This window comes from Schistosoma haematobium, chromosome 1 (genome assembly GCF_000699445.3).
Source record: "Schistosoma haematobium chromosome 1, whole genome shotgun sequence".
NCBI classification, from domain to species: Eukaryota; Metazoa; Platyhelminthes; class Trematoda; order Strigeidida; family Schistosomatidae; genus Schistosoma; species Schistosoma haematobium.
Window position 1 is genome coordinate 49,791,961 of NC_067196.1, and position 25,570 is coordinate 49,817,530.

Genomic DNA, 25,570 nt, shown 5'->3' on the forward strand with positions numbered 1-25,570 from the left:
AATGAAATAATACTTAAAGTATATGTAACCTACTGTAAGCATTGTAGCTGCATCAGGTCTTCGTCGTTCTGCTTTGATTAAACAACATTTAATAAACGAATGAAATAATGGTGACCTAAAATATATAGAAATAATAATAATCAATGGTAGACCCGTAGATGATAACATATGAATGATAATTTGTCTCTGAACTTTTTGAAATTAAAATGACAGGAAAGAAAAAAAGTAGTGATGAATAAAAGAGTCGTATGCCTCAACCCAGAAAGTAAGCAGAACAGAAAAGAATTTGAAATTGGAAATCCATTAAAAAGCAAATAGTCTATTTTCTTATCAACATTAGCTTGGAAATTACCTTGATAATTAACGTGCATATGTGGCTTAACAGTCGTAATTGAAAGTCAAAGGAATCCTATGAAAAATTGATTGTTTATGTATAATAAATAATGATTTGGTGTTAAGTAATATCCTTAAAAATGTTTGCTAACAAATTCGCACTATGAGTACTCGAGTCAGATTTACGAAATAGTGTTCTGTATTCAGAAATTGTCTCTTAGAATGCATAGATTTGTCGGAAATCGGAGCACTAAGTACAATTATTAATTCAAGAAAAAGAACATAGGATACAGAACCATTATACATCAATCTGAATTACCATGATGCACGTCAGCACAAAGAGGGGAATGACAAGTGTGTTAAATATGAAATAAGATTAAAAGTTAAGTTTGTTCGCAACTCAGTCATCGCGTTACTACTAAAACTAGCATATGATCAAACAGTGTGCTGCTAGGTATTCGTATTTATTCTAAATAATGATCCATTTGTTGTGTGATTGTATGTAAACATTGATTTCCTGTCAATCAAGCTACTGGATCAGCTTCTTTCAAAATCGATCACAAGCATTGTGTCTCGAAGCTTGATCATATCACATATTATATTTCTGGATGAATTAAACAACAGATCATATGACTAAGAAAAAATCTCAATTTAATTTCGCAACAATTAAATATGGAATTCTACATTTCACTGTTTACATGAAGTAAAGCATTTAGTACCACTGACTTAAATAGCTGTTTTTAATGGTAGTATCAAGCTGAATTAAGTGACATTTTAGATATTTTAGATTGAGCTAGAATGCATTGTTGAACTGCATATAGAGGAAAATGAGTATTAAGAATTTACGGTGTTTTATGATAAGTATATCAGTCACTATCAATTTCATTTCAAGAGTCCTGTTGTTAATATAGTAATTAATAGTAGTTAGTATAATTGAAAAACCTTATCAAAAACGTTCTTTTAGTGAATTCATTTGTTTGATTACAGTAAAAGTGGTTTTCATAATTAGTTAAATTGGAGATAATTTTCATTGTAAGTAATAAAAACAAGGACCAACTGAAAGTTATGGAGTTCTAGTTTGAGACTTCTTAGTAGAAGTATGGACTCTTGAACCTTATCATGAATTGAAATTGAATCAATTAGCTCAAGTTGTGATTACCGTGTCATTTGATGACCCAGTTGAAATTCAATAGTTTACAGTTTTCCACTTTAGTTTGCTTTTTATGGTTTTATAGTTGATAATAGTTGGTGGTGAAAACTATCGTAAAATGTATATCTCAACAAGAATGAAGTGAGCCAGTTACAACTTTTATATGAATTTTATGTCAACAATATCTTTTTGAAGGTGGTGTTCGTCCTAGATTGATCAGTTATCATACCATCAATAAGCGAGGAGTACTAGAGAGCTTTTTCTCAGTATAAGATTGAAGAATTATAATGTATGCCCTCCCGAGGTAGTATTAAAAATTTAATTTACCAAACTATTGTGGAGTAATGGTGTAGTGTTTAGGGCTCTTAACTTTTAGCCATTAAGTTTCAGGTTCGAACCCCGTTTCACCTACTTCGAGTAGTTTCGATAACCTTTACATATCTAGCGTGGCTCGTACCCAAGTATTTAGTGAATATTTATTCAGTCAGTTTTCATGATCAAACTATTTTTTATTATTATAAAAAGATAGGAAAATGGTTGACAAAAAGACTAGATGGCTTGCAGACACTCAAAATATTCAACTGTTTTACAAAAATTAACTCAACCATTAATTATAGAAACGAAAATACAGGAATTTAGAAAATATATTTTTCCTCCTCACTCAGTCTTCTCACGCAAATAGACGACTGAACTCGTGAATAGGGAGCATGTTTATCAGTATTAGAATCAGACATCGCGCAACACAACAGTGGCACACTTTGACCTCATGTTTTTTATTTTTACTGTAAACTTATGTAAAATCTGATATTCAAGATAAACTTTTTTACGTTTTAATGTTATATTAAATACATGTTGTTACACATCCCATAGAAATTCTGAAAAAATATTTTTAACTATTTCAGGTATGATTTCTACAACATAAAAATATGTCATTTAAGGTTTACGACAACCGTAATATAGGACGATTATGATATATATAGCAAGGAGGACCTGATGCAGACGTGAAGGCTAGGATTGGCAAAGGGCAGGACTTCTACAATTGTAGAACACATAGAACTAAAAACAACTGTCAACCAATTTCAAAGTCAGATTCTTCAATACGAATGTCAAGACAGTTCTACTGTACAGAGCTGAAACTTGGTGAACTACCACAATCATCATCAAAAAGTTGCAAGTATTTATAAAAAATTGTCTACGAAAAATACTCGATGTCCGTTGACCGGCTATCATCAGCAACAGCTTATTGTGGGAGAGAACAAACCAGCTTCTAGTTGAAGAAATTAGGAAGAGACACGACGTGGATAGGAAATATATTGTGGAAATTATCAAACTGCATCACGAGGCAAGCGCTAACTTGGAATGCTGGAGGGGGACGGGAAAGAGGAAGGTCACAGAAGAAACTGCGTTGAAAACTGGAAGTAGACATTAAAAGAATGAACAACAACTGGAAAGGTTTACCCAAGATAGAGTTGTATGGAGAATCCTGGCAGGAAGTCTATGCTCTTCCACGAGGGTAACAGGCAATATATATATATATATATATATATATATATATATATATATATAGACTTAATCGAACAATTGATAAATAGCAATTAACATTGTAGAAATGTTGCAACAACGAATATAACAGCAACTCATCAAAAAAAGAAAACGAACCATTTATGACGGTCTTGTAAAGAAGGGGGCTTGTAGTTTCGCGAACCCAGAATTTGTAGTGCTCTAGGGAAAGAATGATAAAAAAGAATAGTGTCATTTAGCTGGCAACAGTACAGATAGTTACATTTCAAACAATTCACTTTTAATAGGGGCCAAAAACATACTTACTTCCTAGGGTCTAGATCAAACATTGGAGGTTGCAGTTCAGCATATTCAATAGCAGTAATCCCAACACCCCAAATATCACACTTTCCATCATAACCCGAGCCACGAGATTCAATTGAAGCTACCTCAGGCGCCATCCTACAAAATTATCGAAGGATTTAGCAGTCAACGTAAACAATGTTCGTGATTAAATACTATAGAACTAGGTTAAAAATTATGTTTTCGACCCAATCGAACATCAGCATGAGCATGAACTTATTAATACATCTGGGTAATTGATTTCTCTTGGTTTAGGCTTTCTCCATATACATTTGTTAAAATATATGTAATGTTTGCTTGGTAAGATAAGTTTATAGTTGGTAACATTATATTACTGACAAAATCTATTAAACGAAAGAAACTACTATTACATCATTTTTGCTGACGACAACTATTCAAAGAAACGGTAGTGATAGGTGGGTCTGAGGATTTTTGTAAGTTTAATTAAAATTGACGTAACAATTCCTTCTAGTTATAATTAACTTGTGGAGAGTTAGTATAATTAGAAAACGGGTTGCTATTATTATGCTAATTCAGCCAGTCAGTGATAAACAACGTACAGTTTGGCGTAGATGTGTGTTGGCGTACCGTATCAGTTTAACGAGATAAAATTAACAACGTGTATGGCAAAAGACAGTGAAATAATGTAGTATCAATAAAAATGAGAGTTTAAGCATTCAGAATAGGGTTTCAAAAGATAGAGTGGAGAGGGTATATATGAAAGAACGATGGGATCCATGATATAGGGGAGAATAAACAGTTAATGTATTCGTGCTATTGTGAATGATTCTGAGCCATGTCATCAAACGTTTCCAGCTTCTGGTCGCCATTAATGCACATACCAACATGGTTCAGACTAAGTCAATCATTTAATGGAGTGATGCAGTGTCTTGGTATGGCCACCTCTAGCTTTTGTTTTACCTACTTCTATACCAGCAAAAACCAACCACCAAGGCAAGAGGTGACTAGGAGTAAGCAACATGTCCTAACTACGTTAATCAACGAATATTCATAGCCTCGTCAACTTATTTTTTACCTTTGCCTAGTACCCTGTTATACCTGGACGAAGAATAAGTGAACGGTAACTGTTAGGACCTATTTAGGGAGTTAGTATATATATTCTTGTTGTATAACTATTAAGTAACTATATTATAGGTATATTCATATTCCTCTTACTATAAGCTCCCATTTGACTTATTGACTACTATTATGCGATTTACTATTCTAAATTTATTTCCAATTTATTAGTTACGGTCTCTCACAATCACAGCCACTTTTAGCCTGATCTTGTATAAATGTTATTTTTTATTTTGTGGTATAATATGGTCTGGTTTATTTTGTATGTAAACATAAACCAAGTATGTCTGAAATACGTGTTTTATATAATGGAGGCTGGTATTTGTGTTCTGGACTGGACCGGCTGTGTTAGACGAGAAGCTACTACCTCAGAGAACCAATAGGAACTCAGAGTTGACTCTAGGCTGCTCGTACTGTTTTATGCATCATTGATTTGGTCAGTAATTCGGTGTTCTAATTGGTGACCCTATCACGTGATAATTAATAGACTATAAGGATATAACACCTATCTCTAACATCGCTCAGCAATTCCACAAAGCGCGAGCAAAGGTTGCGAAGATGAAAGCCTGCAGCGTATGCATCTCCTTTACTTTCACAGATCATGTTTCATATCCATAAAGCAACGTAAAGTGGGTAGCTGCACAGTGTACAGCCCCTTCAGTCGGCAGACGAATATCACGTCTACTCTGCAAGCAACGCAAGTTGGCAAAAGCAGACCAAGCCTTTGTCAGACACCAACCCACCAGAGTTGATGAGACTTCCAAAATAAGTGAAGTGACCGGTACGCCCAACTACATCTCTCTATCATTAGCTCAGGCGTTAACACAGACCAATCCTGAAGCAAAATTTTAAATTTATGGGGAGAGAAGTGCACCCTAAATATGTTTTCATTGTTGTTCAAGGTGACCAAGAATTGTACTTTTTCAGCGTTCTCACCTAATAGTACTGTGCTATGTGTATTCCAAAACGATGGGTAAACCTACTAATAGAAAACCAACCCCTGAAGAGTTAGATGAGCGTTATTCATAGGAAAACATCTATGATAAAATTAGGCGAAATGGATAAAGTGGACAAACCTGACAACCACTATATGACAGTTTGCCGAATGCCCTGACTCGACAAGTAGTGTCTGAGTACAGGGATTTCACAAGGGCAATGTACATCTTTGGTAAGTTTCTCAATGATGAACACTGTCACAGAACCTTTCGTCCAGCAGAATCAATTATACTTATTCACACCCAAATAACGACAATAAACGCCGAAACACGATTGCTAAGAAAATATTTTTTCTGAATTTACAAGATTATAGAGCGGCGGCTTAATGATTGAAGCGGTCAGCTTCAGCTTGGAACCAGTAAATCAAGTATGAACCTTGTCTGATACATTTCAGTTTGGACACCTGGGTAGTATTAGTGGACTGCAAATAAATAATGTCAGCCAGATACAACGTAGGATCAGGCACACATATACATCGGTCCAAGTTGCCATACCTCACTAGCACAACAAGATGAACACCAAATTCATAGAAGTAGTTACCTCAATGATAGTAATATATAAAATAAAGATTGTATATAACGATATAATACAGAGAGAAAGAATTGGAAAGAAAAGTATAAAGTAATTTTAATCTCACGGTTTAAGAAAAGACAAAGAGCCATGTTACCCAGAGTCTCTAACCATTGGTTACGATAGTCACGTGGACCCCAACCAAGTAGTCTGCATTTACCGGCATGGCTTAGACCAAAAGTCAGTGACTTTATGGACTGATGTCATGTTTTGGTTTCACTGCCCCTATCTTTCTTCCAACCATCCCCAACACTAGTCACAATTGCGCGTCGTGGTAATCAATGTTCAGGCATTTGTAACACGTGGTCCAACCATCTCAGTCAGTGAATATTTACAACCTCACCAACTGATTTACTATCATTCCCTAATACCTTGCGTCTAACCTTACCACTACTTACCCGATGATCCCAGCAGATGTGAGCGATGTTTCTAAGATATCTGTGATCAAATACTAGTAACTTAAGAGTATCTTCTACTCTTAATGGCCACGTTTAGCAGCCGTAAAGTAGAATAGAACGAACTGCTGCACAGTATACTCGTCCCATAATTGATAGGAGGATATTTTGCCTTCGCCATAGGTGAAGTAAGTTGGCAAAAACCAAGCAAACTTTCTGAACCCGTACAGAGATTACGTCAGACACCAACCCATTAGGGCTGATCAGACTTCCAAGATAAGTGAAGCTGTCGACGCGTTTGACTACTTCACTCCCTATCCTTAGTTCAGGTGTTGACGTAGGCCAGTTCTGGAGCAACAACTTGCATTCAGAGGGGGAGAAACAATGTAACTCAAAGTAGTTAAAGATAGAATGTGTTATCCTTCAATCAGTCAGTCAGTCGTAAATAACGTAAAACCTGATACATATGAGCATTTGTGAAAATCGCCACAGCATATCTGCACAACAAGATGAATTTTTCAAGATAAATGCTAGAGTAGTAAAAGTAGTAGTAACAGTACTTTTAGACATAGAACATACGATTCAGGAATTAAAAGTATGAGTTTTAGAATTAAGGTGAGGAAAAGAGTGGATATATCTTTCTCACTACGACCGATTCTGAGCCATGAGTCCTTCAATCAACAAAATTCATTGTTAATTGACATGAAAATACTAGACAATTTTCTTATGTGATTTATTTTTAGGAAATATATGTACTTTGTGGACAAATTTGTAAAAAAAATCAAGAATTATTACTCGAAAAAGTAAGGAAATCAATGAAAACCCACCAGTAGGGTGTTCCAATTAAAGTTGTTCGTTTGGCAATTGAAGTATTCAGTTGGGCGGCAACACCAAAATCCGCTAATTTATAAGATTGAAATAATCAGGTAAGAATTACTGATTACAAACAAACATACCCACTTTCACATGACCGTCATCTGTCAGAAGAATATTAGCACCCTAAACATAAATCTCAGTCAAAGAAGTGAGAAAATACACTAACTTTAATATCTCTATGAATACGTCCACGATTGTGCATAAAATTCAAACCTTGTAAAGTTTCTCTGGAGACAAATGCAATGCAGTCTTCTTCTAAGGGACGCCTGGTATCTACACGAAAAATAACAATCCACAGTTTATGATAAGTTATTTTTTTCATACAGAGATAAATATCTTGCATAGATTGTCCACCGCAATATTCCATGCATATCCATAATTTGTTATTCCTGAATAAAATCAATTTTCATATAGATTACGTGTAGATAAGTTACCTAAGATAACTACCGTAAAACTGCACAATATTTGGATGCCGACATTCTCTCAAGGTGTGTATTTCTTGGCAAATTGATCGAATGTCATCCTTAAGATCAATCTTCATAACTTTAACCGCCACCAATGTCCGCCTCTCACGATGAACCGCCTGGACAAAACAAAACGATTACTTAAACATAAGGGAAATAACACACAGGAAAATCGTGTCAAGAAAACTTTTTACTAGACTAAGATGGAATAAATTAGTAACTGATATGGTTAGTGGAAAACAATTTTACGTAGTAATTGTCAAAACCTTAGATCGTCAATCGGAAATTTTAGCAGACCTGACTGGATACACATCATTAGCAATGAGTCACAAGTATTGTAAGGAAACAAGATGTTTTCAGCCGACAGCTCCACAGATAAGCTTTTACAAAGCAAGGACTAGAATTGCTGTGGTATAAAGTGAGATTACTTCACCTTGAGTCATGAAGATTTCCAATATATGCATTAGTATTCTAAATAGAATATTTTGAAGGCGTAGTGCCGTAAAAATGCACAAATGTCTCACTTAGATGGTGTGAGAAATGAAAAAAAATGACAGAATAGTAAAAAGGTTCAAAGTAAGTGTAACAATAAGGGGAGTTAAAACGTTTTATAAATCCCTCACAATTTTTTTTGTTTTTATCTTGCTAATTTACATTTTCTTTTCCAGTTGTCTCTTTCGTGCCTAGTTTTCCTATTACCACTGATAGTGTTACTACCTCAAATATTTTGAGATTTGGCCTGATGAAATCTCTTTATGCTAATGGGGTGTGGCAACTTGAATCGATGTGTATACGTACAGGTTTTACGCTGTGACTGACTGGGTGAGCAAACAAATCACATAGAGAATATGGTTGTAGAGGACAGAGTGAAACGGTAAGTATGAAAGAATACTAAAACTCAAGACCTAAGTTGAATACATCTAGGCCACCGTAAGTGATTCAGAATCACATCACGAGGTAATCGTTTACCGGCAGTAGGTGTAACTTAATTATTATAGTGGGTGAACTGATAGGATCGACTACTAATCACAAAGGCAATGATGAAAAAGTATATGATAGAGATAGTGATCGAGATAATAATTTAAAACTAAGTTAAATCTAACTTATTCAGCCAACATAGTTGGTGAAAATTAGTAGCAATCATTTTTAGTGGTCAACTTTCTGTGCAAGTTAAAATATTAACGACACCTTGATATATTACCTGGCTTAAGCCTATAACTGGAAAACAGTAGACAAATGCAGAAATCGCTAATAAAAGAAAGAAAAAAAGGAACTATTACATTTCACTTGCAACGTACAGTCTACATTCAACGACGTCATTCGCAGACAGAAGAGTGTTCCAACATCATGGAATGAGTCGATAGTTATCCCTATGTTTAAAAACAGTTCACGTCGTTTCTGTAACAACTATCGGGGGTAAGGCTACTTCCAATTGCTTCCAAGCTATTGGCATCCATGATACTTCGCAGGTTGTTCAAAACCCGAGAAAGATTGACTCAAGAGGAGCAGGCTGGTTTTCGTTCCGATCGAGGATGTATTGATCATATCTTCACTCTCCGCCAAATGTTAGAATACCGTCATACTTATCAAAGGCCAACAGTCGTAGTGTCTCTTGACATCAGGGCTGCCTGCGATTCGTTTGATAGGACTGTTCTCTGGAATAATCTATAGAAGGGTGTGTCTGAGAAGTTTATTAACATCTTAAAAGCCCTATATACAAACACCTCAGGCAGAGTGAGAGCATACAACCACCTCTCCCCATTGTTCCATTCGAGTAGTGGGGTTAGGCAGGGTTGCCCAATCTCACCATTCCTCTTCAACTTTGCCATCGACGACATTCTGGAAACAGCTCTGATGGATGTAAGTAATGGCGGCGTAGATATGTTGCCCGGAGAAAGACTTCTCGGCCTTCAATATACGGATGATATTGTCTTACTGTGCGATAATGCCCAAGACATGTAATCCGCACTTAATCAGTTGACAATCAGTGTCCATAGGTATGGTATGTGCTTTGCACCTTCGAAGTGCAAAGTACTTCTACAAGACTGGCAGGATTCTAATCCTGTACTCACCCTGGATGGTGAGCAGATAGAAGTAGTCGAGAAGTTCGTGTATCTGGGTAGCTGCATAAGTGCTGGTGGTGGCGTGAGTGATGAGGTCATTGCATGTATAGTGAAAGCCGGAGCGGCTTATGCCAATCTGGGCCACCTTTGGCGCCTTCGTGATGTTAGTCTGGCTGTAAAAGTTCGGATCTACAACGCGTCGGTGAGAGCAGTTTCGCCTCATGCTTGTGAAACCTGGTCTCTCTGAGTTGAGGACGTTCGACGACTCTCTGTGTTCGATCATTGTTGTCTCCGAAGGATTGCTGACATCCAGTGGCAACACCATGTCAGTAATGCAGAGGTTCGGCATCGTGTGTTCGGGGACAGAGACGATAATACAATTGGTGTCACCATCTTGAAACACCGACTTCGGTGGCTTGGACATGTTCTACGAATGTCGTCCCAGAGAATTCCACGTCGTGCATTATTTGCCGACGCTAGGACTGGTTGTAAGAAGCGGAGAGGTGGTCAGTGTATGACATGGTGTCGTGGCATGAAAGAAAGCTGCAAAGGACTGGCTTGTGTTGGTCCTTTACGACTCCCTGGCTGGGGTCCGAGAGATAGCGCAACACAGTGGCTAGAGACGTTATCAGATATGGCTCAGAATAGAAGCCAGTGGCGATCCTGCTGTAACCTTCTTTTACTTTCTTCATAAAAAATAATGGTTGTATCTTCCATAACTGAAGGATTTCTTCTGATTGTACCTTTCCGTTCCCCCATTATTACCACTATTATTATTACACTACCATACACTAATCTGTGGTCGTTATTATTTTCTTTTTAATTCTTTCTTCTCTCTTACACGCACATTACATTCTTTTTCTCTCCCCATTCTCATTCTTAATGTGTGGAGAATATATATCTGGTGCCCCCTTGTACCAATATTTATGTGTTCAGATAAATAAATAAATAATAGACAGAAGGATGGCATAGCAATGGGATCCCTTCTTGGCCCATTACTAGCAGAATGCTGAGCCATCCTTTCTCAATGATAATTTCCCTATCTATCTTTCGATGAATTATTGAGCCATTAACAATCGAACGATTATTGAGTTTTTCCTGTTTAAAAGTTTTTCTACTACCTTTGTTCATTTTACCTCACTGTCACTATGTCTAACAGAAGTTTAGTATCAGTATTATTATAACTATTATCATCCTAAAAAATAAGTATATATATTTGCGATTGTACAGCTTTGAAAATGAATTCACCGAAAAGAGAACTCTTCGCTGAATTAAGCTTTCTTATTTAAAGAAGACTGTGACTGGGGTTTGTCACTCCTCAATAATGGAAGTACAAAAAGTTATTTTATTCCAGTAATCATTAAAATCTAACTTCTCTAAAAAACGAAAGTACGAAATATTCCCTAGGCAATGGTTAAATATATCCCGGCAGAAAAACTCATGTGGTTATGTCCAGTCAATTAGTTATGAATGACGTAAAACCTGATTTTAATAGATGTAAAACTGAACAGATCTGGAAGCAATAAATTGTGATAGCAAGTTTAAATAATTCTAGTTACTCAAGACCGTACCTAAGACAACTTAATTTTCTTAATAGAATATCTGAAACAGGCTCAGAGACTGAAGTGGTTTGTGACTGTCATCCATGTTTGAGATATATTTGAGATATAACGCTGTAGAACTAAAAAGATTGTTTTATGTAAGTGTGGTTCAGTAATGTTAGCAAAATAACTCTGTGAACCTTCAAGTAAGGCAAAAACGCAATTCTGGTTATGTATCAAACGAAAATTCTGCAAGTTGAAAATAGAACTTTTGCATAGAGTTCGAAAACTGACGCCTCATAGATCAACTAAATGCTTCACAGTATACTGTCGATCATAATAGACAAGTATATGGCCATTGCTAAAATTTGTTTCTTCTAAACTCACATCATCACATTATTTAAATTTATTAGCAAAAATGTTGGCACTGAAGCATAGCAACGACCTTAGAGATTAGCTATCTGGATAAATTATGATAATAAGATGCTATTTACCTACTATTACACTAACCTTGAAGACATCTCCGTAGGTCCCACTGCCGATTGGAGCGAGTATCTTATATTCCTCCTTTGGGTCATTGGGTTTCACAAATTGTCGAAGGTAATCTAGCTTAGGATGGCTCATGTATCGTTATATTCATTTCGTCTCCTGTTCAAATGGCGCGGGGAAAATTATTAAGATAGACTAATTTTATTATCCGTCATAAAATTATTTAACTTTAATTATTATACTTTTATTTCCCGAGCTTTTGTTTTAATTGTCCATTTTTACTTTTTGGTTTAGTTCTGTTGGTTGGCTGATAGCTTGTTTGACTTGCTTCAGTGAACGGGAAATGGAATCTGCGTCTACGAAAAAGGTCTGCTACTATTATGACGGTAAGTACATTCTGTAACATGTATTTTGCTCCTTTGTTCAGTTTAAGTCATTCTCTTGCTCAACTGACCAAAATAGTTTTGTTTCCCCATACCTTCTCAAGACCTGGATTGTAAAACTCTTAACAAGTTACCATCTCCAAAGTTCACTGTTCTCGATGATTAGCTACTTTTCTTACCAACGGCGAACTTGCTTTGTAGCAGTCTGCGTGGCTTACACTAATTTTTAAAGCATCTTAGTAATTAAGCTAGCTTCAATATTTAGATAGACAATTAAAGGGGATTGCATTAAATAACTTGTTGTCAGGGGTGTGCGTTCCCATATGGACTGTTTATATTGTATTTTATCATTCTTAAGTACCAAAAAAATGAAAAATTACCACTAGGACGTTAATCCAAATTCGTCCTTTAACTTATAGTGTGACCGCAAGAATTTATGCTATTGAACTTATTTCTAGTGGAATCCAAGCACCCATTTCCCCCACTCTAGGGTTTCTGTTTCACGTCTGGGTAGATGAACTTAAGTCTTATTCTCTGCAACCTTACCTCAGGTAATAAATCCAAGACATTCTCTTCGAGTTCCTAGAAAAAAAATCAGTAATTACAACATCTGTAATCCTTTACCCGGTGTTATTATGTAGTTGTCCTTAATTTTGTAGTTACTACTGAGTTATATTTTAACGTATTCCGGTATTTCTAGTGCCGTAACTCGGATCAGCTGATGCTGAGGACCGCATTCAAATGTGATTATAGGTCGAAGTTTCACTTAAGTATGCTGTCTTACCGGATCGCTCATGCAATTCTATCACTTTGGAAGTGGTTTTACTTTGACTTAGGATGACATGTTTGTTGACTGGATCATACTCAGCTTTTTACTTGTTAGATTTATCAGCATGCAGTTATCGCCGAACGTTTATTTTTGTCTGCACACCTAATCAAAAATTTGTCAAAAATATAGCGGTTAACCCATGTAATTTGTTGAGCTTTATACACTTTTCACATGGTATATTCATGTTTGATAATATTAGCTGCTAACAATAGGTGTGCTAGATTTAATTCAGGACAGCACAATCTAAACATGAAATGAGATAAGATTCCAGGTATGTTACTGAGGCTTGTTTTCCTTAGAAAAATAGGTTCAAATACATATCAGTGAGACTATAATTTATGAGCGACCTTTGAGCGACGCCAGACTGACCTTGAGTGTCCACCTAATAACCGGGACCAAATAAGAGTTATAAACCTTTGTGAGGAAATAGAATTGTGATTTACAGTTGATTAGAGATAGAAATTAGATTTAGGGTTTTCATCACGAACTGACATCAGCTATAATGCAAAAACTACTTGCCCGAATAAATGAGTGGATTCCGCGCCAAAACCTGAGACCTGTTATCTTATACGTGATTGGTTCGTCCACAAATTATAGTCTCGCCTACATATCCTTTGTCTTCGGTCATTCAGTTGCATCAGCTACTGACACTGAGAAAGGAAACTTCCTTCCATAGTCACTAAATCTTTATGACATGTCGGTAGTAACGTAGGTAAGATGGTTTCTAGGCCAAATCAAAGGTAATTTTCGAGCTTATTCCCTACTGTAATCATTATTTTGTTATTGCTAAAAGTCGATTGATTACGAAGCAGAGATCTTGTTGTAGTTGGATAAGTAACTATACCGTTAAACCACATTCATTCAAATACAAAATTTTGCTCCTTGTGGACTATTTAAAAAGCTTTGATTTTTCGCGGTTCAGAATTCAGTTTTGCTTTCAGAAGCTATCTTGTTTTAATCGACTTTCTGACAGTCATGTAACTGAATAATGCTTTCCAAAAAATTTCACATTTAGGTGATATTGGAAATTATTATTATGGTCAAGGACATCCCATGAAACCGCATCGCATAAGGATGACCCACAATCTTCTTCTTAATTATGGTTTATATAGAAAAATGGAAGTTTATAGGCCATCTAAAGCATACAGCGAAGATATGACAAGATTCCATAGTGACGAATATGTCAAATTCTTGAAGAATGTAAGACCAGACAATATGCATGAATTTAATAAACAAATGCAACGTTTCAATGTTGGCGAAGATTGTCCAGTCTTTGATGGACTTTTCGAATTTTGCCAGTTATCAGCTGGTGGTTCTATTGCTGCAGCCGTGAAACTGAACAAACAGCAAACTGACATCGCCATTAACTGGGGCGGCGGTCTCCATCATGCAAAGAAATCTGAGGCGTCAGGATTCTGCTATATCAATGATATTGTAATAGGGATTTTAGAACTTCTGAAATATCACCAAAGAGTTCTCTATGTGGATATTGATATTCATCATGGTGATGGTGTTGAAGTAAGTAAAATTTTGATCGTTTAATCAAACAGGAAGCTTTCTATACTACTGATAGAGTAATGACCGTTAGCTTCCACAAGTACGGCGAGTATTTTCCTGGAACTGGTGATCTAAAAGATATTGGTGCTGGTCGTGGTAAATATTACGCTGTCAATTGTCCACTGAGAGATGGGATGGATGATGATTGCTACGAGCGTATTTTTAAGCCTGTCGTAACGAAAGTATGTTTCACTGATTTTTTTTAACACTGTCTAGGTTATGGAAACTTTTCGACCCGGGGCCGTTGTCTTACAGTGTGGTGCTGACTCATTATGTGGTGATCGACTTGGGTGTTTCAATCTTAGTCTGAAAGGCCACGGAAAATGCGTCGAATTTATCCGCTCATTTCCTTTACCGCTTCTTCTTGTAGGAGGTTTGTATCTAATTGCTTCTTTAATCGCATATTTATTCACGTTTCTGTGTACATTGTGCTGTTTTCTCTAGTGTTCATGATTTTACTACGAAATATATATCAAGTTAAATTCCATGGTTGCAACTGTAATAATTTGTTCACCATACATAGTTACTGACTACCACTGAACGAAAACTAAAATAACAGTATATTTCAATATCCCCAAGATGCATGTCATGTTTTTTACTTCTGTCATGAGCATATATTAATGTAATTTTATATTTCAGTCACTTTATTTTATGGTCATGTTATTTCCTTGTCACAGGTGGTGGTTATACAATCCGGAATGTTGCCAGATGCTGGACTAATGAAACATCTATTGCCCTTGCAACTGAGATCCCCAATGATTTACCCTACAATGATTATTATGAGTATTTCGGCCCTGACTTCAAGCTGCATATAAGTCCGAGCAATATGGCTAATCAGAATACTAATGAATATCTTGAGCATATAAAAACGAAACTATTTGAAAATCTGCGAATGATACCTCACTGTCCTAGTGTTCAGATGCAAGGTACGTCTTATGTTTAACTGTTAGTAAATATTTACTAAATACGGTTTTCACTAGATGTACTTTCCTATCCTTCAAGCTGTACCGAAATACTTAGTCCTCACTAATTTAAAATCGGATTATTGGACTGATTCTTCAAAGTAACTGGTCAGGATGTCTAGCGTTTCGGATTAGTTAGCTTTTAACGTCTTTTCCCATATCAGGGGTTCAAAGTAGTGCTAGTGTTAAAACAACAGTTACCTTGTTATGACCCTGTTTATCTGACTGGTCAGATCCAACTGATTGTCTTCCCTTACTGTTTACAGTAATGAGATTAATTGCTATGGATATGATTTTAAATTGTTAGTGTAAAGAAACCCCCCGATCTATCACTTTTCATCACACTTTAAAACTGCGAATAGATACAACTCATTTGATCTTTCTATATATATGTATATATACTGTGTTGTCAAACACTATTTGTTCAGTAGTGGAGGCATTAAGTTTATTATATCCTATGTATGATGCCTGAGAGCGAAATTTTTCCCTACAACGGATCGATAGAATATGATGAAACCTTGTAGCAAGTATTTTTCTGGTCAGCTACAACGTAGGATCTGGCACATATATGCATCGGTCCAAGTTGCCATACACCAAATTCATAAAAGCAGTTGTTTCTATGGTAGACAACAAGCCATATCACCCAGATTCTTCAACCAATGGTTACAATAGTTGCGAGGACCCAACCGAGTAGTCTGCATCTAACGACATGGTTTATACTGGAAGTTAGTGACTTTATGGACTGATGCCACGTTTTGATTTGACCGCTCCTAACTCTTCCGTCTCCAACATTAGTCAGCATTGCACGCCAAAGTAATCGGTTGTTTGGCATGCATAATGCTCGCCTTAACCATCTCAGTCGGCGAAGATTCACAACCTCATCAACTAATTTACTATCATCCCCTAATACTCTACATCTAACCTCACCATTACTTATAGATGGTGTATGAACCAATTATTGGTCTTTTCAAAAATTTCATGTAATTAGTTTCCTTTATGAATTTAAATAAAGCAAGAACAAATATTGATGCAGAATTGTATAAATTCATAATATTTCGAGGTTTCTCGTCAGCCGCTTACAACCAAATATGTAATAGAATTTTACATTGAGATAAGAAATAGTGTGAAACAATTGACATAAATGAGTGTAAATGATTGGAATGACAAAGGTTTACAATAATAACTATATATATATATATAAGAACAGGTCAGAGGTTAGTTGGTGTTAGAATTAAGGAAACAATTCAGGATGGGTGGTGTAGTAGTTGAGTGGAGTACTCTTCTCTCAGTCCTTCCAATGTATGTGCTATGGCACGTACATGTGAATTGGCAAATGCAGCTGGAGCTACTGAGAAAAGAGGACTTGTCGATTTTAGTTTGTTTGAGTGAGCAGTTCGTTTCCACTCCACCTGGAGAGTTTACCCTGGTAATCCATTTTTGTTTTATTTTTATTGTTTATTTATTTTAAAATATTTTGTGTTATATTCTTTCCCCATTACCGAATTCTTAAACCAACTTTTCATTCACACATTTCCTCCCACTTACCCTCTTAAATTATGTTAACCTTTCAAACTCCACTCAACTACTACACCACCCATCCTGAATTGTTTCCTTAATTCTAACACCAACTAACCTCTGACCTGTTCTTATATATATATATAGTTATTATTGTAAACCTTTGTCATTCCAATCATTTACACTCATTTATGTCAATTGTTTCACACTATTTCTTATCTCAATGTAAAATTCTATTACATATTTGGTTGTAAGCGGCTGACGAGAAACCTCGAAATATTATGAATTTATACAATTCTGCATCAATATTTGTTCTTGCTTTATTTTAATTTCAATTATTGGTCACAAGCTACCATTGAACTGCGTCCCCTGACGTTGTTCCAATGCCTTGTGGATCAAACTCCGGGTGTGGCCCCTTAAGAAAACCACCTGCTACGGTTTGGGCACCGAATAGTATCGCAGCCCGCACACAAATCAAGTGACTTGTGTGGCGCATATGTAATCAGTGCCCCTTTGTACCAATATTTGTGTTCAAAGTAAAATAATGACTTACCTGGTCATCCCAGAAGATTCTGGCAATATTTCTGAGACATCTGTGATCAAATACTAGTAACTTACGAGTATCTGGTTTTTTTGTGTTTGCAGTCCACGAATATTTTTTGGGCGTGCGATAATTATTGAGGTTAGTATTTTAGATGCTATGTTAGTTAAACTATTCCGTCTATGGTTACCACGGGGTGATTTTGACCCCTTATATATTGAAACGATCAGTCAGATGGGATTACGTCCAACTCCTAGATTTTAGCTTAAATATTTGTCAACCTAATCGCTAAAACTAGACCACCATTCGTAAAGACCTCTGGAGTTAATCCATCTGGACCAGCTGTTCTTCCTCGTTTCAGATCAGCTATAGCTTTTTAAACTTCAATTAGAGTTTGGGGACCTATTTTTATGTTCTAATCAGGCTTCTTGGAAATAGTGGGTGGCTGTAGAGTAGATGAAGTGCTCCTTAAAGTGTCTCACCTATCTTTCTAAACATGTGGGCTTACGTTGTAGCTGACTGACTGACTCTTAATTCCAGTTTCTTTTATTAGTCTGAAAAGCCGTCTTATGTTACCTACAGCCATTGCCTTTTCCATCTCTTGCTTTCTTTGCCCACCACTGCTTACGATCGGTCCTTAGACTTTTGGTTAATCTAGATCTGATTTGTTTTCGCACGTCATCATGTTCGGAACCTTATGGGATTTTCGCTAAACCATATTTTTCACCTTCATGAAATATACAGTTCCTTTAAGATAGATTTATTCACTAGATTAAGTCATTTTTGTACCAGTATTTTGGGAGCAGAAATATGCTCGGTGTCAGTATTTAATGTTTGTCTACATTTTACAATAATATTCAGCACTCAGTTATCGTATTATGTAACTTGACCGTTAGACATTCCGGATGACATTGTCGATTTTGACGAAAATGATGCTGTTGCAAAAGATTTAGCTGATCCAGACAAGAGGATTTCAATAATGGCTGCGGATAAAGCCATCATGCCCAATAATGAGTTTTTCGACGATCCAGAAGAAGGTTCTGGGCTTGGAGGCACCACACTTCGATCAGGCAAATCAGCTTCACGAGATGTTCAAAATCACCGAGACCAACCAAAACGCGCACGCACGGATGAAGATGCCAGTTCATCCACCACGAAATCAAACAGTAAAGAAGGAAGTGGATCTAAAAAGTCAGATTCTACTAGTGACAAGGTAAAATCAATTTGTCATCACTGATTTCTATGATTACTTATGATAGTTAGATGTTATGTCCCCTATTGTAGACCACTTTTTTAGTTAACTGTCATCATCGTACTATTGAAATGTGTCAAGTAATTACTTTTTTAGGTATGTAGTTTGTTAGTATGTGTTGAATGTCGCTCTCACTAGTGTTTAGAACTAAACAATAAATACGATTGACACTAATGAATGTACTGATCCCCACATGTTTCATACTTCTGTACCTTTCAAGATGTTTGGGTGGCGTAGTGAAGATCGATATTCCTGTACCCATTTTGAAATGTAGTTGTTCATAATCGTTTCATACTGTTTTCAATATGTTATCTCTAGCACAAAATTAGAAGACCTTCCTGAGATCGCACTTGGATACTTTCATCTCGTTGACCACATTTCCAGTTCAACCAAATTACTAATAATAGAGCCATATTGTATCTATCAGCAACTGTTATCTGTTTAGTGACTTGATTAGTTCATGTTGGAGAGTTTGTAGTAGTAATAATCTGAGATTTTATTCATCCTTCTTAATCTGTTTATATTTCCCATAACTGGTCATTCTAGCGTTTCTTCTGTCTTATTGTGTCCTACAAAATAAGTCAATAATATTTCATAAACTGATCATTTGATTTGCATTGTTTGCTTGGTCATTTTACAACATGCAGATCTTGTTGTGGTCATCATGCTCAAACGATTCATTTAAATTATGCATTCTCTTGGAATTCACATCAATGAGAGTTGTGTTTTTTTCTCATTCTTATACACAATTGATTAGTGGGAGATCTGATAGAATGGCACTTAACACTTCTGTTCGGTTTTAGGTTCATGTGATCTTGTCCTCGCTTTTAGGTAACCGTCTATCCATTTCCATTGCTAACTAAATATCTACAACACTATCGAACTGAACTACTAAATAATTCTTTATGACAATTACTTTCAGCAAACCGTGGTAATTCAACGTCCTTTGTTCATTAATTGTCCTAATCGTTGAATTGACTACTGTTTGGCGAAGCAGTTGCCATTAAGAGACAAACCAAATTTGTGTATCTAAAATTATTCAGTTACCAATCTTGGTCTGCGTTTGTGAACTCATTCACAAATGTTTATTATGCAATTTTTTCATGACACTAATTATTAATACTAACTTATTATCTGATCTGTACTCAGTCAATTTCGTTTTAAGGGTTACATACCTATAGCATTAATATCTTATTTCTAAATAATTTTGTTTCTATATTTTCAGTCATTCATACAAGAATATTTTTATATTCACATTATTTAACATATGAACACTTATAGTTCTTCAATAGTTATTGCTTTTTTCATTAATCCTTATTGTTGATAACACTTCTGATACTACGATATAAAGCGTGTACACGGATTTTTAATGATTAGTACTATTATGTTTAGGCTGTAAGCAGCTGACTAGAAACCGCGAAATATGGTGGATTCATGTTATTCTGTTACATTAATTTTTCTTGCCTTATTCAAATTTATAAATGGGAGGAATTGTATTAAACTAACTTTTACAGGATCAAAAATTCCCATTAGTAAGTCATTAGGAGATAGTAATCTGTTTCAACAAGCTCGTATCTCTGACTTGCCCAGAAACCACATAGTACTTGGTCATATCATAAATAATAGTGATTCTCGTCACTGGCTTATTTGTATGTGGTGATAAAGACTCATTTCCTTTTGGTTATGGATATTCATTTGGTTGTGTGAATTGAGTGCGGAGTTTGACGAAAGTCAGATAAGTTTACGCTTAAAAACAATACGACTTGCCTATTAATAAAATTAATCTTTACGATAAAATCGAACACTTGTATTCATACATGATTATTAGTCATTTAATCATAAACTACCATAGAATACGAGTTTAGAGGTTAAATCTATCATTAGAATTGAGATTTGAACATTTGGCTTAACTCTCGCTCGTTTTAACTTTATCAATCATTTAATAATTTCTCGTTTTAGCGTTCGGAGTCCAAAAGCGATTTTGTAGAAAAATGGAGGTTGATTTATCTAAAAAGCCAACGGTCTAATAGAACCGGAGCGAGCTGCTAATTAACTGGGTTTCTGTCACATTGTTTACTCTTAATAATTTTTGTAAATGTCTTTGTCCCTGTCTTCTTTTATACAAATAATCCCCGTGATTCACATGAATGTCATGTTTATGATATCCTGTGTTCATTGTTTGTTTGACATCTAACTATATGTATTCTCTCTTCTTATTTTCCGGAATTGCCTGTCATATTGTACGCATTTATTCGACTTAAATACTACTAAATTGTACAGTTCCTGCAAAAGTATACCATTTGCTATTCTAATGTTCAGTGAATTCAATTTTGCTTATATGTTTTATGATAAAGGTAGGTAATAAAAATTTACAGTATTCAAATGACCACTTTTCTGTAATTCAAAAATATATCGACCAGCTGGCAGCAGGGTGGAAAATCAGTTTCCGAACAAATTATTCATTTTGTACAGTTTTGTTTAGAAAATGAGTACGTAAATAAACAGCAACATTTCACTGAATCACTTCAAAGTAGTGTTCTTTTAGTTAGCGAAAGTTAAGCTATATTAATAAGTGCTACTGGAATAAGAAAGGTTAGTTTGATGTATACGAAAACTTATTGTCTATTTGAACTTACATTTCTATGCATTAACAACAGGTTTAGTCACAGAAGAATATACATGCCTCTTATGCGAATACCCAGTTATAACAGCTACATGTTATTAGTTTCCGAAATAAAAGGAGCACAATAATACTGTTTTGTGATACAACTAATCGTGAATTTTAAAATGACTTGTACGTTACGATCTGTAAAGTAAGTATCCATTGTTTATAAAGCTGTATCTCGTACTATTTCTAACTTTCACGTTGAAAAATCTACAGTGAGTTTATGGGACACTCACTATGCAAACATTTAATGTCAGAAATTAATATGGGAGAATAACGATTACTTACTGACTACTTTGAAAAATATGAAGAATATTTGTAGAACTTAGTCCATTTCGGTGACGAAGTTCTGGTTATCCTACTTGAGTTTACCCATGAAGTTTTGTTAGAGCAAATGGTTGTGTCCAAACATAGATGCTTCCATATTTTCAGCGGTGGCCTAGCTTAGAATTCAACTGATAAAATTACTATAATCTCCACAAACCCCAATTTTGATAATAAGTAGAATGTGGTGCAACAGAAGGGATAAGTAAGTAATATGAGTGAAGGATCCAATTTTCGTTTGTTTGGTGGTAGCCTTTCTGATATTTCGCCATCGGAAATTGTTGTCACGTAATCTTAGAACTAATTTGATTGATATGTTTTACAGTGAGTCTCTAATACTTTGGCCTCACTACAAGTCTTTGTAATTCCAATAGATAAGTATGGTTGTGATGTGTATGCTTTTATGTAGAACTCAAATTGTTTCTCTAGTCATATACAGGAACTAAAGGTAAATTAAACACAGTACTTAAAGTTCTCAAATATGTTTTAGCATCTGATATTTGTTTATGTAGAATTTGTACTAACTGATTATTCCTGTGCCAGATAATTACGAATTCCGAATATAACACGTTCATTAGTGCTCATCTAGCTTAAATTATATTCGTGGCGACAGTGAAATGTCGCTGATCTCTATTCAAATCATCCGGCAGTTGAGTCACTTAATATCGAAAAGATCATCAATCCCTGTCAAGCACATTCAACGCGAATCGGTTAATCGTACACCATGGTTGTGATGTGTATGTTTTTGTGTAGGACTTTGTCTGTTCATAACAAATGACTAGAAATTATCAGTTAAATGTCAACTGGAAGTTGTCCAATTCGCTTTTTTGCATTTCCGCTCATGCCTAGGATATCATAGATCGAGCAAACTCTGTCACTGTAGTTTTCACGCGATTTATAAGTCAGTCCCGTGCTTACGAATCTGTTATCAGGATGTTGGATGAGACCTCACAATTATTTTCGTTAAACTCGAATAACGCTATTTATTAAGTAGACTACTGGATAGTGTCATAAATGATAAGTTTCAATAGGTACATGGCAAGGGTATTTTCGATACATCGCTAAGTAACATACTAATTTAAGAGCGGAAAATGACATGAGAACAGTTACTGAGTAGAAACGAGAGCTTACAATTAGAAAAATGTAAAAGTTACGTATGACAGCTATTTGATAAATTTTTGTCAAGAATGTAGTAGCTACTTCGCAAAAGAACGACCACTCGAACTTCGTGGACTTTGTTTATTTCTAGAAGCGGTCGACCCATTGATTCAGGCTCTAGGTAACCGCTATGGACAGTCTATGTAACACAGCTCAAAATGCTGGATGATTAGATTTGACCCTCGGTAAGAGTTACACCCTGATATGCAGCGCTCACTCACCATATCAAGGAAATAATGAATGAAAGCGCTTTGAATATTACAGTGTGATGGACATGATTTGTCCATAGTTGACTAAATGCTCCAGAATAGTCTTTCTAAAATAATCTACACATTCAAAGGAATTAAATCGAAGGGAGGTCGAATCAAAAACTTATGCACTGCTGAGGTATTGGCATTTCACCAACTGAAGCCTGAAATCTGCGTGCAAATACAATAAGACCAACCTCTCATCCTTCTTTGACCCCAATTCCATTTTTGTAGTATGTTTTAGTTAATTTTTCTAAATCAGTGTTTTGTAATTTTACACCGCAATCAGTTACTATTATCCTTTAATAGTTTTTCATGATTATTATTCAGTTATTATTACGACCTTTGTGTTTTTCATTTTTCCTCACATTTGTCAAGAGGACAGTTATCTTTGTAGTAGTAAATAAATCCCTGGAATCAATAACTCTGTAAGTCTTCGACGTTTGATACTGGCCAAGTTAATTTGGATGGACTCACCTAGCTGAAGTCACGCATCCGCACCAGATCACGAGTGAGAACGCTGTGCTTCACATCTATGACCACTAGCCAGTTTAGATTAGTCAATTCTCGATATATCGATATTCTATCATATATATCTTCGAACCTCCTCGCATTTGATTTCACTAGGTTGGCACGTTTCGATTATAAAAGGTGTTACTGGTCAAGGTGTTCTCGAGATGGTTCAAATGGTTTGGATGGAATAGAGGAAGCTTTAACTTAACAGGCTTTCATGTCTAGTAGCAGGGGATCCTCAATACCTCCAGACAAGAACCTAGTTATATTAACTATAATATATTAGAAAAAAAACAAATCAGTAACTCATAATAAGATGTTAACTTTAGTCCTTAAGAATACGTCAAGTTTCCTCTTAAAGGACTCCTGCGAATTCGCTTGGACTAGTTCATTTGGCAGCGAATCCCAGCATTTGACATCTCTTAAGGAGTAAAAGTGGTATCTACATTCCGTTCTGCTGTGTTGTGGTTCCCCTTATGTTTGTATTGGGACTAAGTTTAAGTAGGTGTTTAAAAGGATGTCCAGAAGTGTTAAGAATAATGTAAGCCATCGGAATGCCACCTCTAAGACGCCTATACTTTAATGGGTAAACGTTAAGTGATTTGAGGCACTCTTCATGAGGTTTGAATTTGAGTCCTTGAACTGATTTCGTGGCTCCCCGTTGGATACGCTCCGGAGTGTCCCTATCTTTTGGGGTGAGGGAGGAAATACTGTTTCCGTAATCTAAATGGGGACGAATAAAACTGTTAAAGACTATGTGGAAAGTTCTTCCATCAAACTGGCCCAAAATGCGCTTCAGTGTTACCAGTGCAAGGTTTGCTCCGAAGGCAGTTCTGTCACAGCGTAAGACTTGAAATCGTAGGTTACCAGGATTCCCAAATCTTTTTCGACTTGGGATACTACTAGAGTGGAGTTTCTTAAGTTGAAACTGTAGTCTGCAACATGTCACAGATGAACTACTTTACACTTTGAAGTGTTAATGGTAAGTCCGTTATCGTCTGCCCAACTTTGAAGTCGAGTCAGATCCTCTTGAATTGCCTGTACATCGTCTCGGTTGCGTATCTCTCTCCAAAGTTTCACGTCATCAGCGAAAAGTAACAAGTCTGACGATACCTGTTGAGGAAGATCATTTATGTAGATCAAGAAGAGAAGAGGCCCTAGTACTGAGCCCTGGGGGACCCCACTAGGACATTCCATAGCCTGAGATAAAGTGAAGTTAACCCTGACCTTAAAATGTCGATTTTTCAGGTATGAAATGAGCCAATCAATCAGAGGTGGTATGATACACAATCGTTCGAACTTATTGCTAAGGCATACATGAGTAACCCTATCAATAGCTTTTGAGAAATCAAGGTAAATGATATCACCCTTCCCCTTGTGATCAAGGATGCTTGTCCATCTGTCCACCGCAGTCAGCAGGTTTGTTTTACAAGAGTAACCCTTCCTGAAACCGTGCTGTTGGGGTGAGAAGAAATTTAAGGACAGTAAATAGCATTTATACTATCGCATATCAGGGACTCCATGATTGTCGGAGGTATAGAAAGAAGAGTCACCGGTTGGTAATTTGAAGGTTCATTGCGTCGACCTCCTTTGAAAATCGGTGTGATGTGAGCTAGCTTCCAATTGTCCGGTAGTTTGCCTCGGCTAAGCGGCGTTGCCAGGATTGAGGCTGCCTCCTTCAGTATGGCAGGATGAACCATATACGGGCCATGAGAAGTATCTAGTCTTAAGTGATGCAATTTACGGAACATCAAGTCAGCGCTTAGGTTCACTTCGGAGAGTCCTGTGGAATTGCAGATGAAACTG

The 25,570-nt window shown here is 36.2% G+C and overlaps 2 protein-coding genes across 6 annotated transcripts in view; one reads left to right on the forward strand and one right to left on the reverse strand.

The window, feature by feature from the left end:
* The window catches only part of MAP4K3_1 (Mitogen-activated protein kinase kinase kinase kinase 3), a 53,078-nt gene extending 41,102 nt beyond the window's left edge, over positions 1–11,976 (reverse strand). For all 3 annotated transcript variants that reach the window (XM_051218512.1, XM_051218514.1, XM_051218513.1), the window contains exons 1-9: positions 11,839–11,976; positions 7,695–7,843; positions 7,585–7,649; positions 7,427–7,533; positions 7,341–7,383; positions 7,212–7,284; positions 3,311–3,445; positions 3,143–3,205; positions 34–115 (exon numbers count right to left, since the gene is read on the reverse strand). In XM_051218512.1, coding sequence (XP_051074371.1) covers positions 34–115; positions 3,143–3,205; positions 3,311–3,445; positions 7,212–7,284; positions 7,341–7,383; positions 7,427–7,533; positions 7,585–7,649; positions 7,695–7,843; positions 11,839–11,952 — 831 coding nt within the window. In that variant the 5' untranslated portion in view covers positions 11,953–11,976. The remainder of the gene's footprint in view (positions 1–33; positions 116–3,142; positions 3,206–3,310; positions 3,446–7,211; positions 7,285–7,340; positions 7,384–7,426; positions 7,534–7,584; positions 7,650–7,694; positions 7,844–11,838) is intronic.
* Positions 11,977–12,080: 104 nt separating this feature from the next.
* On the forward strand, positions 12,081–23,836 carry RPD3_1 (histone deacetylase; the record flags this gene model as incomplete). Of its 3 annotated transcripts, XM_051208961.1 has the most annotated exons (7): positions 12,093–12,203; positions 14,045–14,547; positions 14,580–14,768; positions 14,803–14,959; positions 15,264–15,512; positions 18,501–18,817; positions 20,816–23,836. In XM_051208961.1, 6 exons carry the CDS (start codon positions 14,146–14,148, stop codon positions 20,903–20,905), a joined length of 1,404 nt encoding a protein of 467 aa, XP_051074374.1. In that variant the 3' UTR covers positions 20,906–23,836. The 3 variants fall into 3 exon arrangements, with proteins under 3 accessions (XP_051074373.1, XP_051074374.1, XP_035590234.2); XM_035734026.2 differs by having other exon boundaries at positions 12,161–12,203; positions 18,501–23,836; XM_051208960.1 differs by having other exon boundaries at positions 12,081–12,203; positions 15,264–23,836.
* Between the last annotated feature and the right edge of the window lie 1,734 nt (positions 23,837–25,570).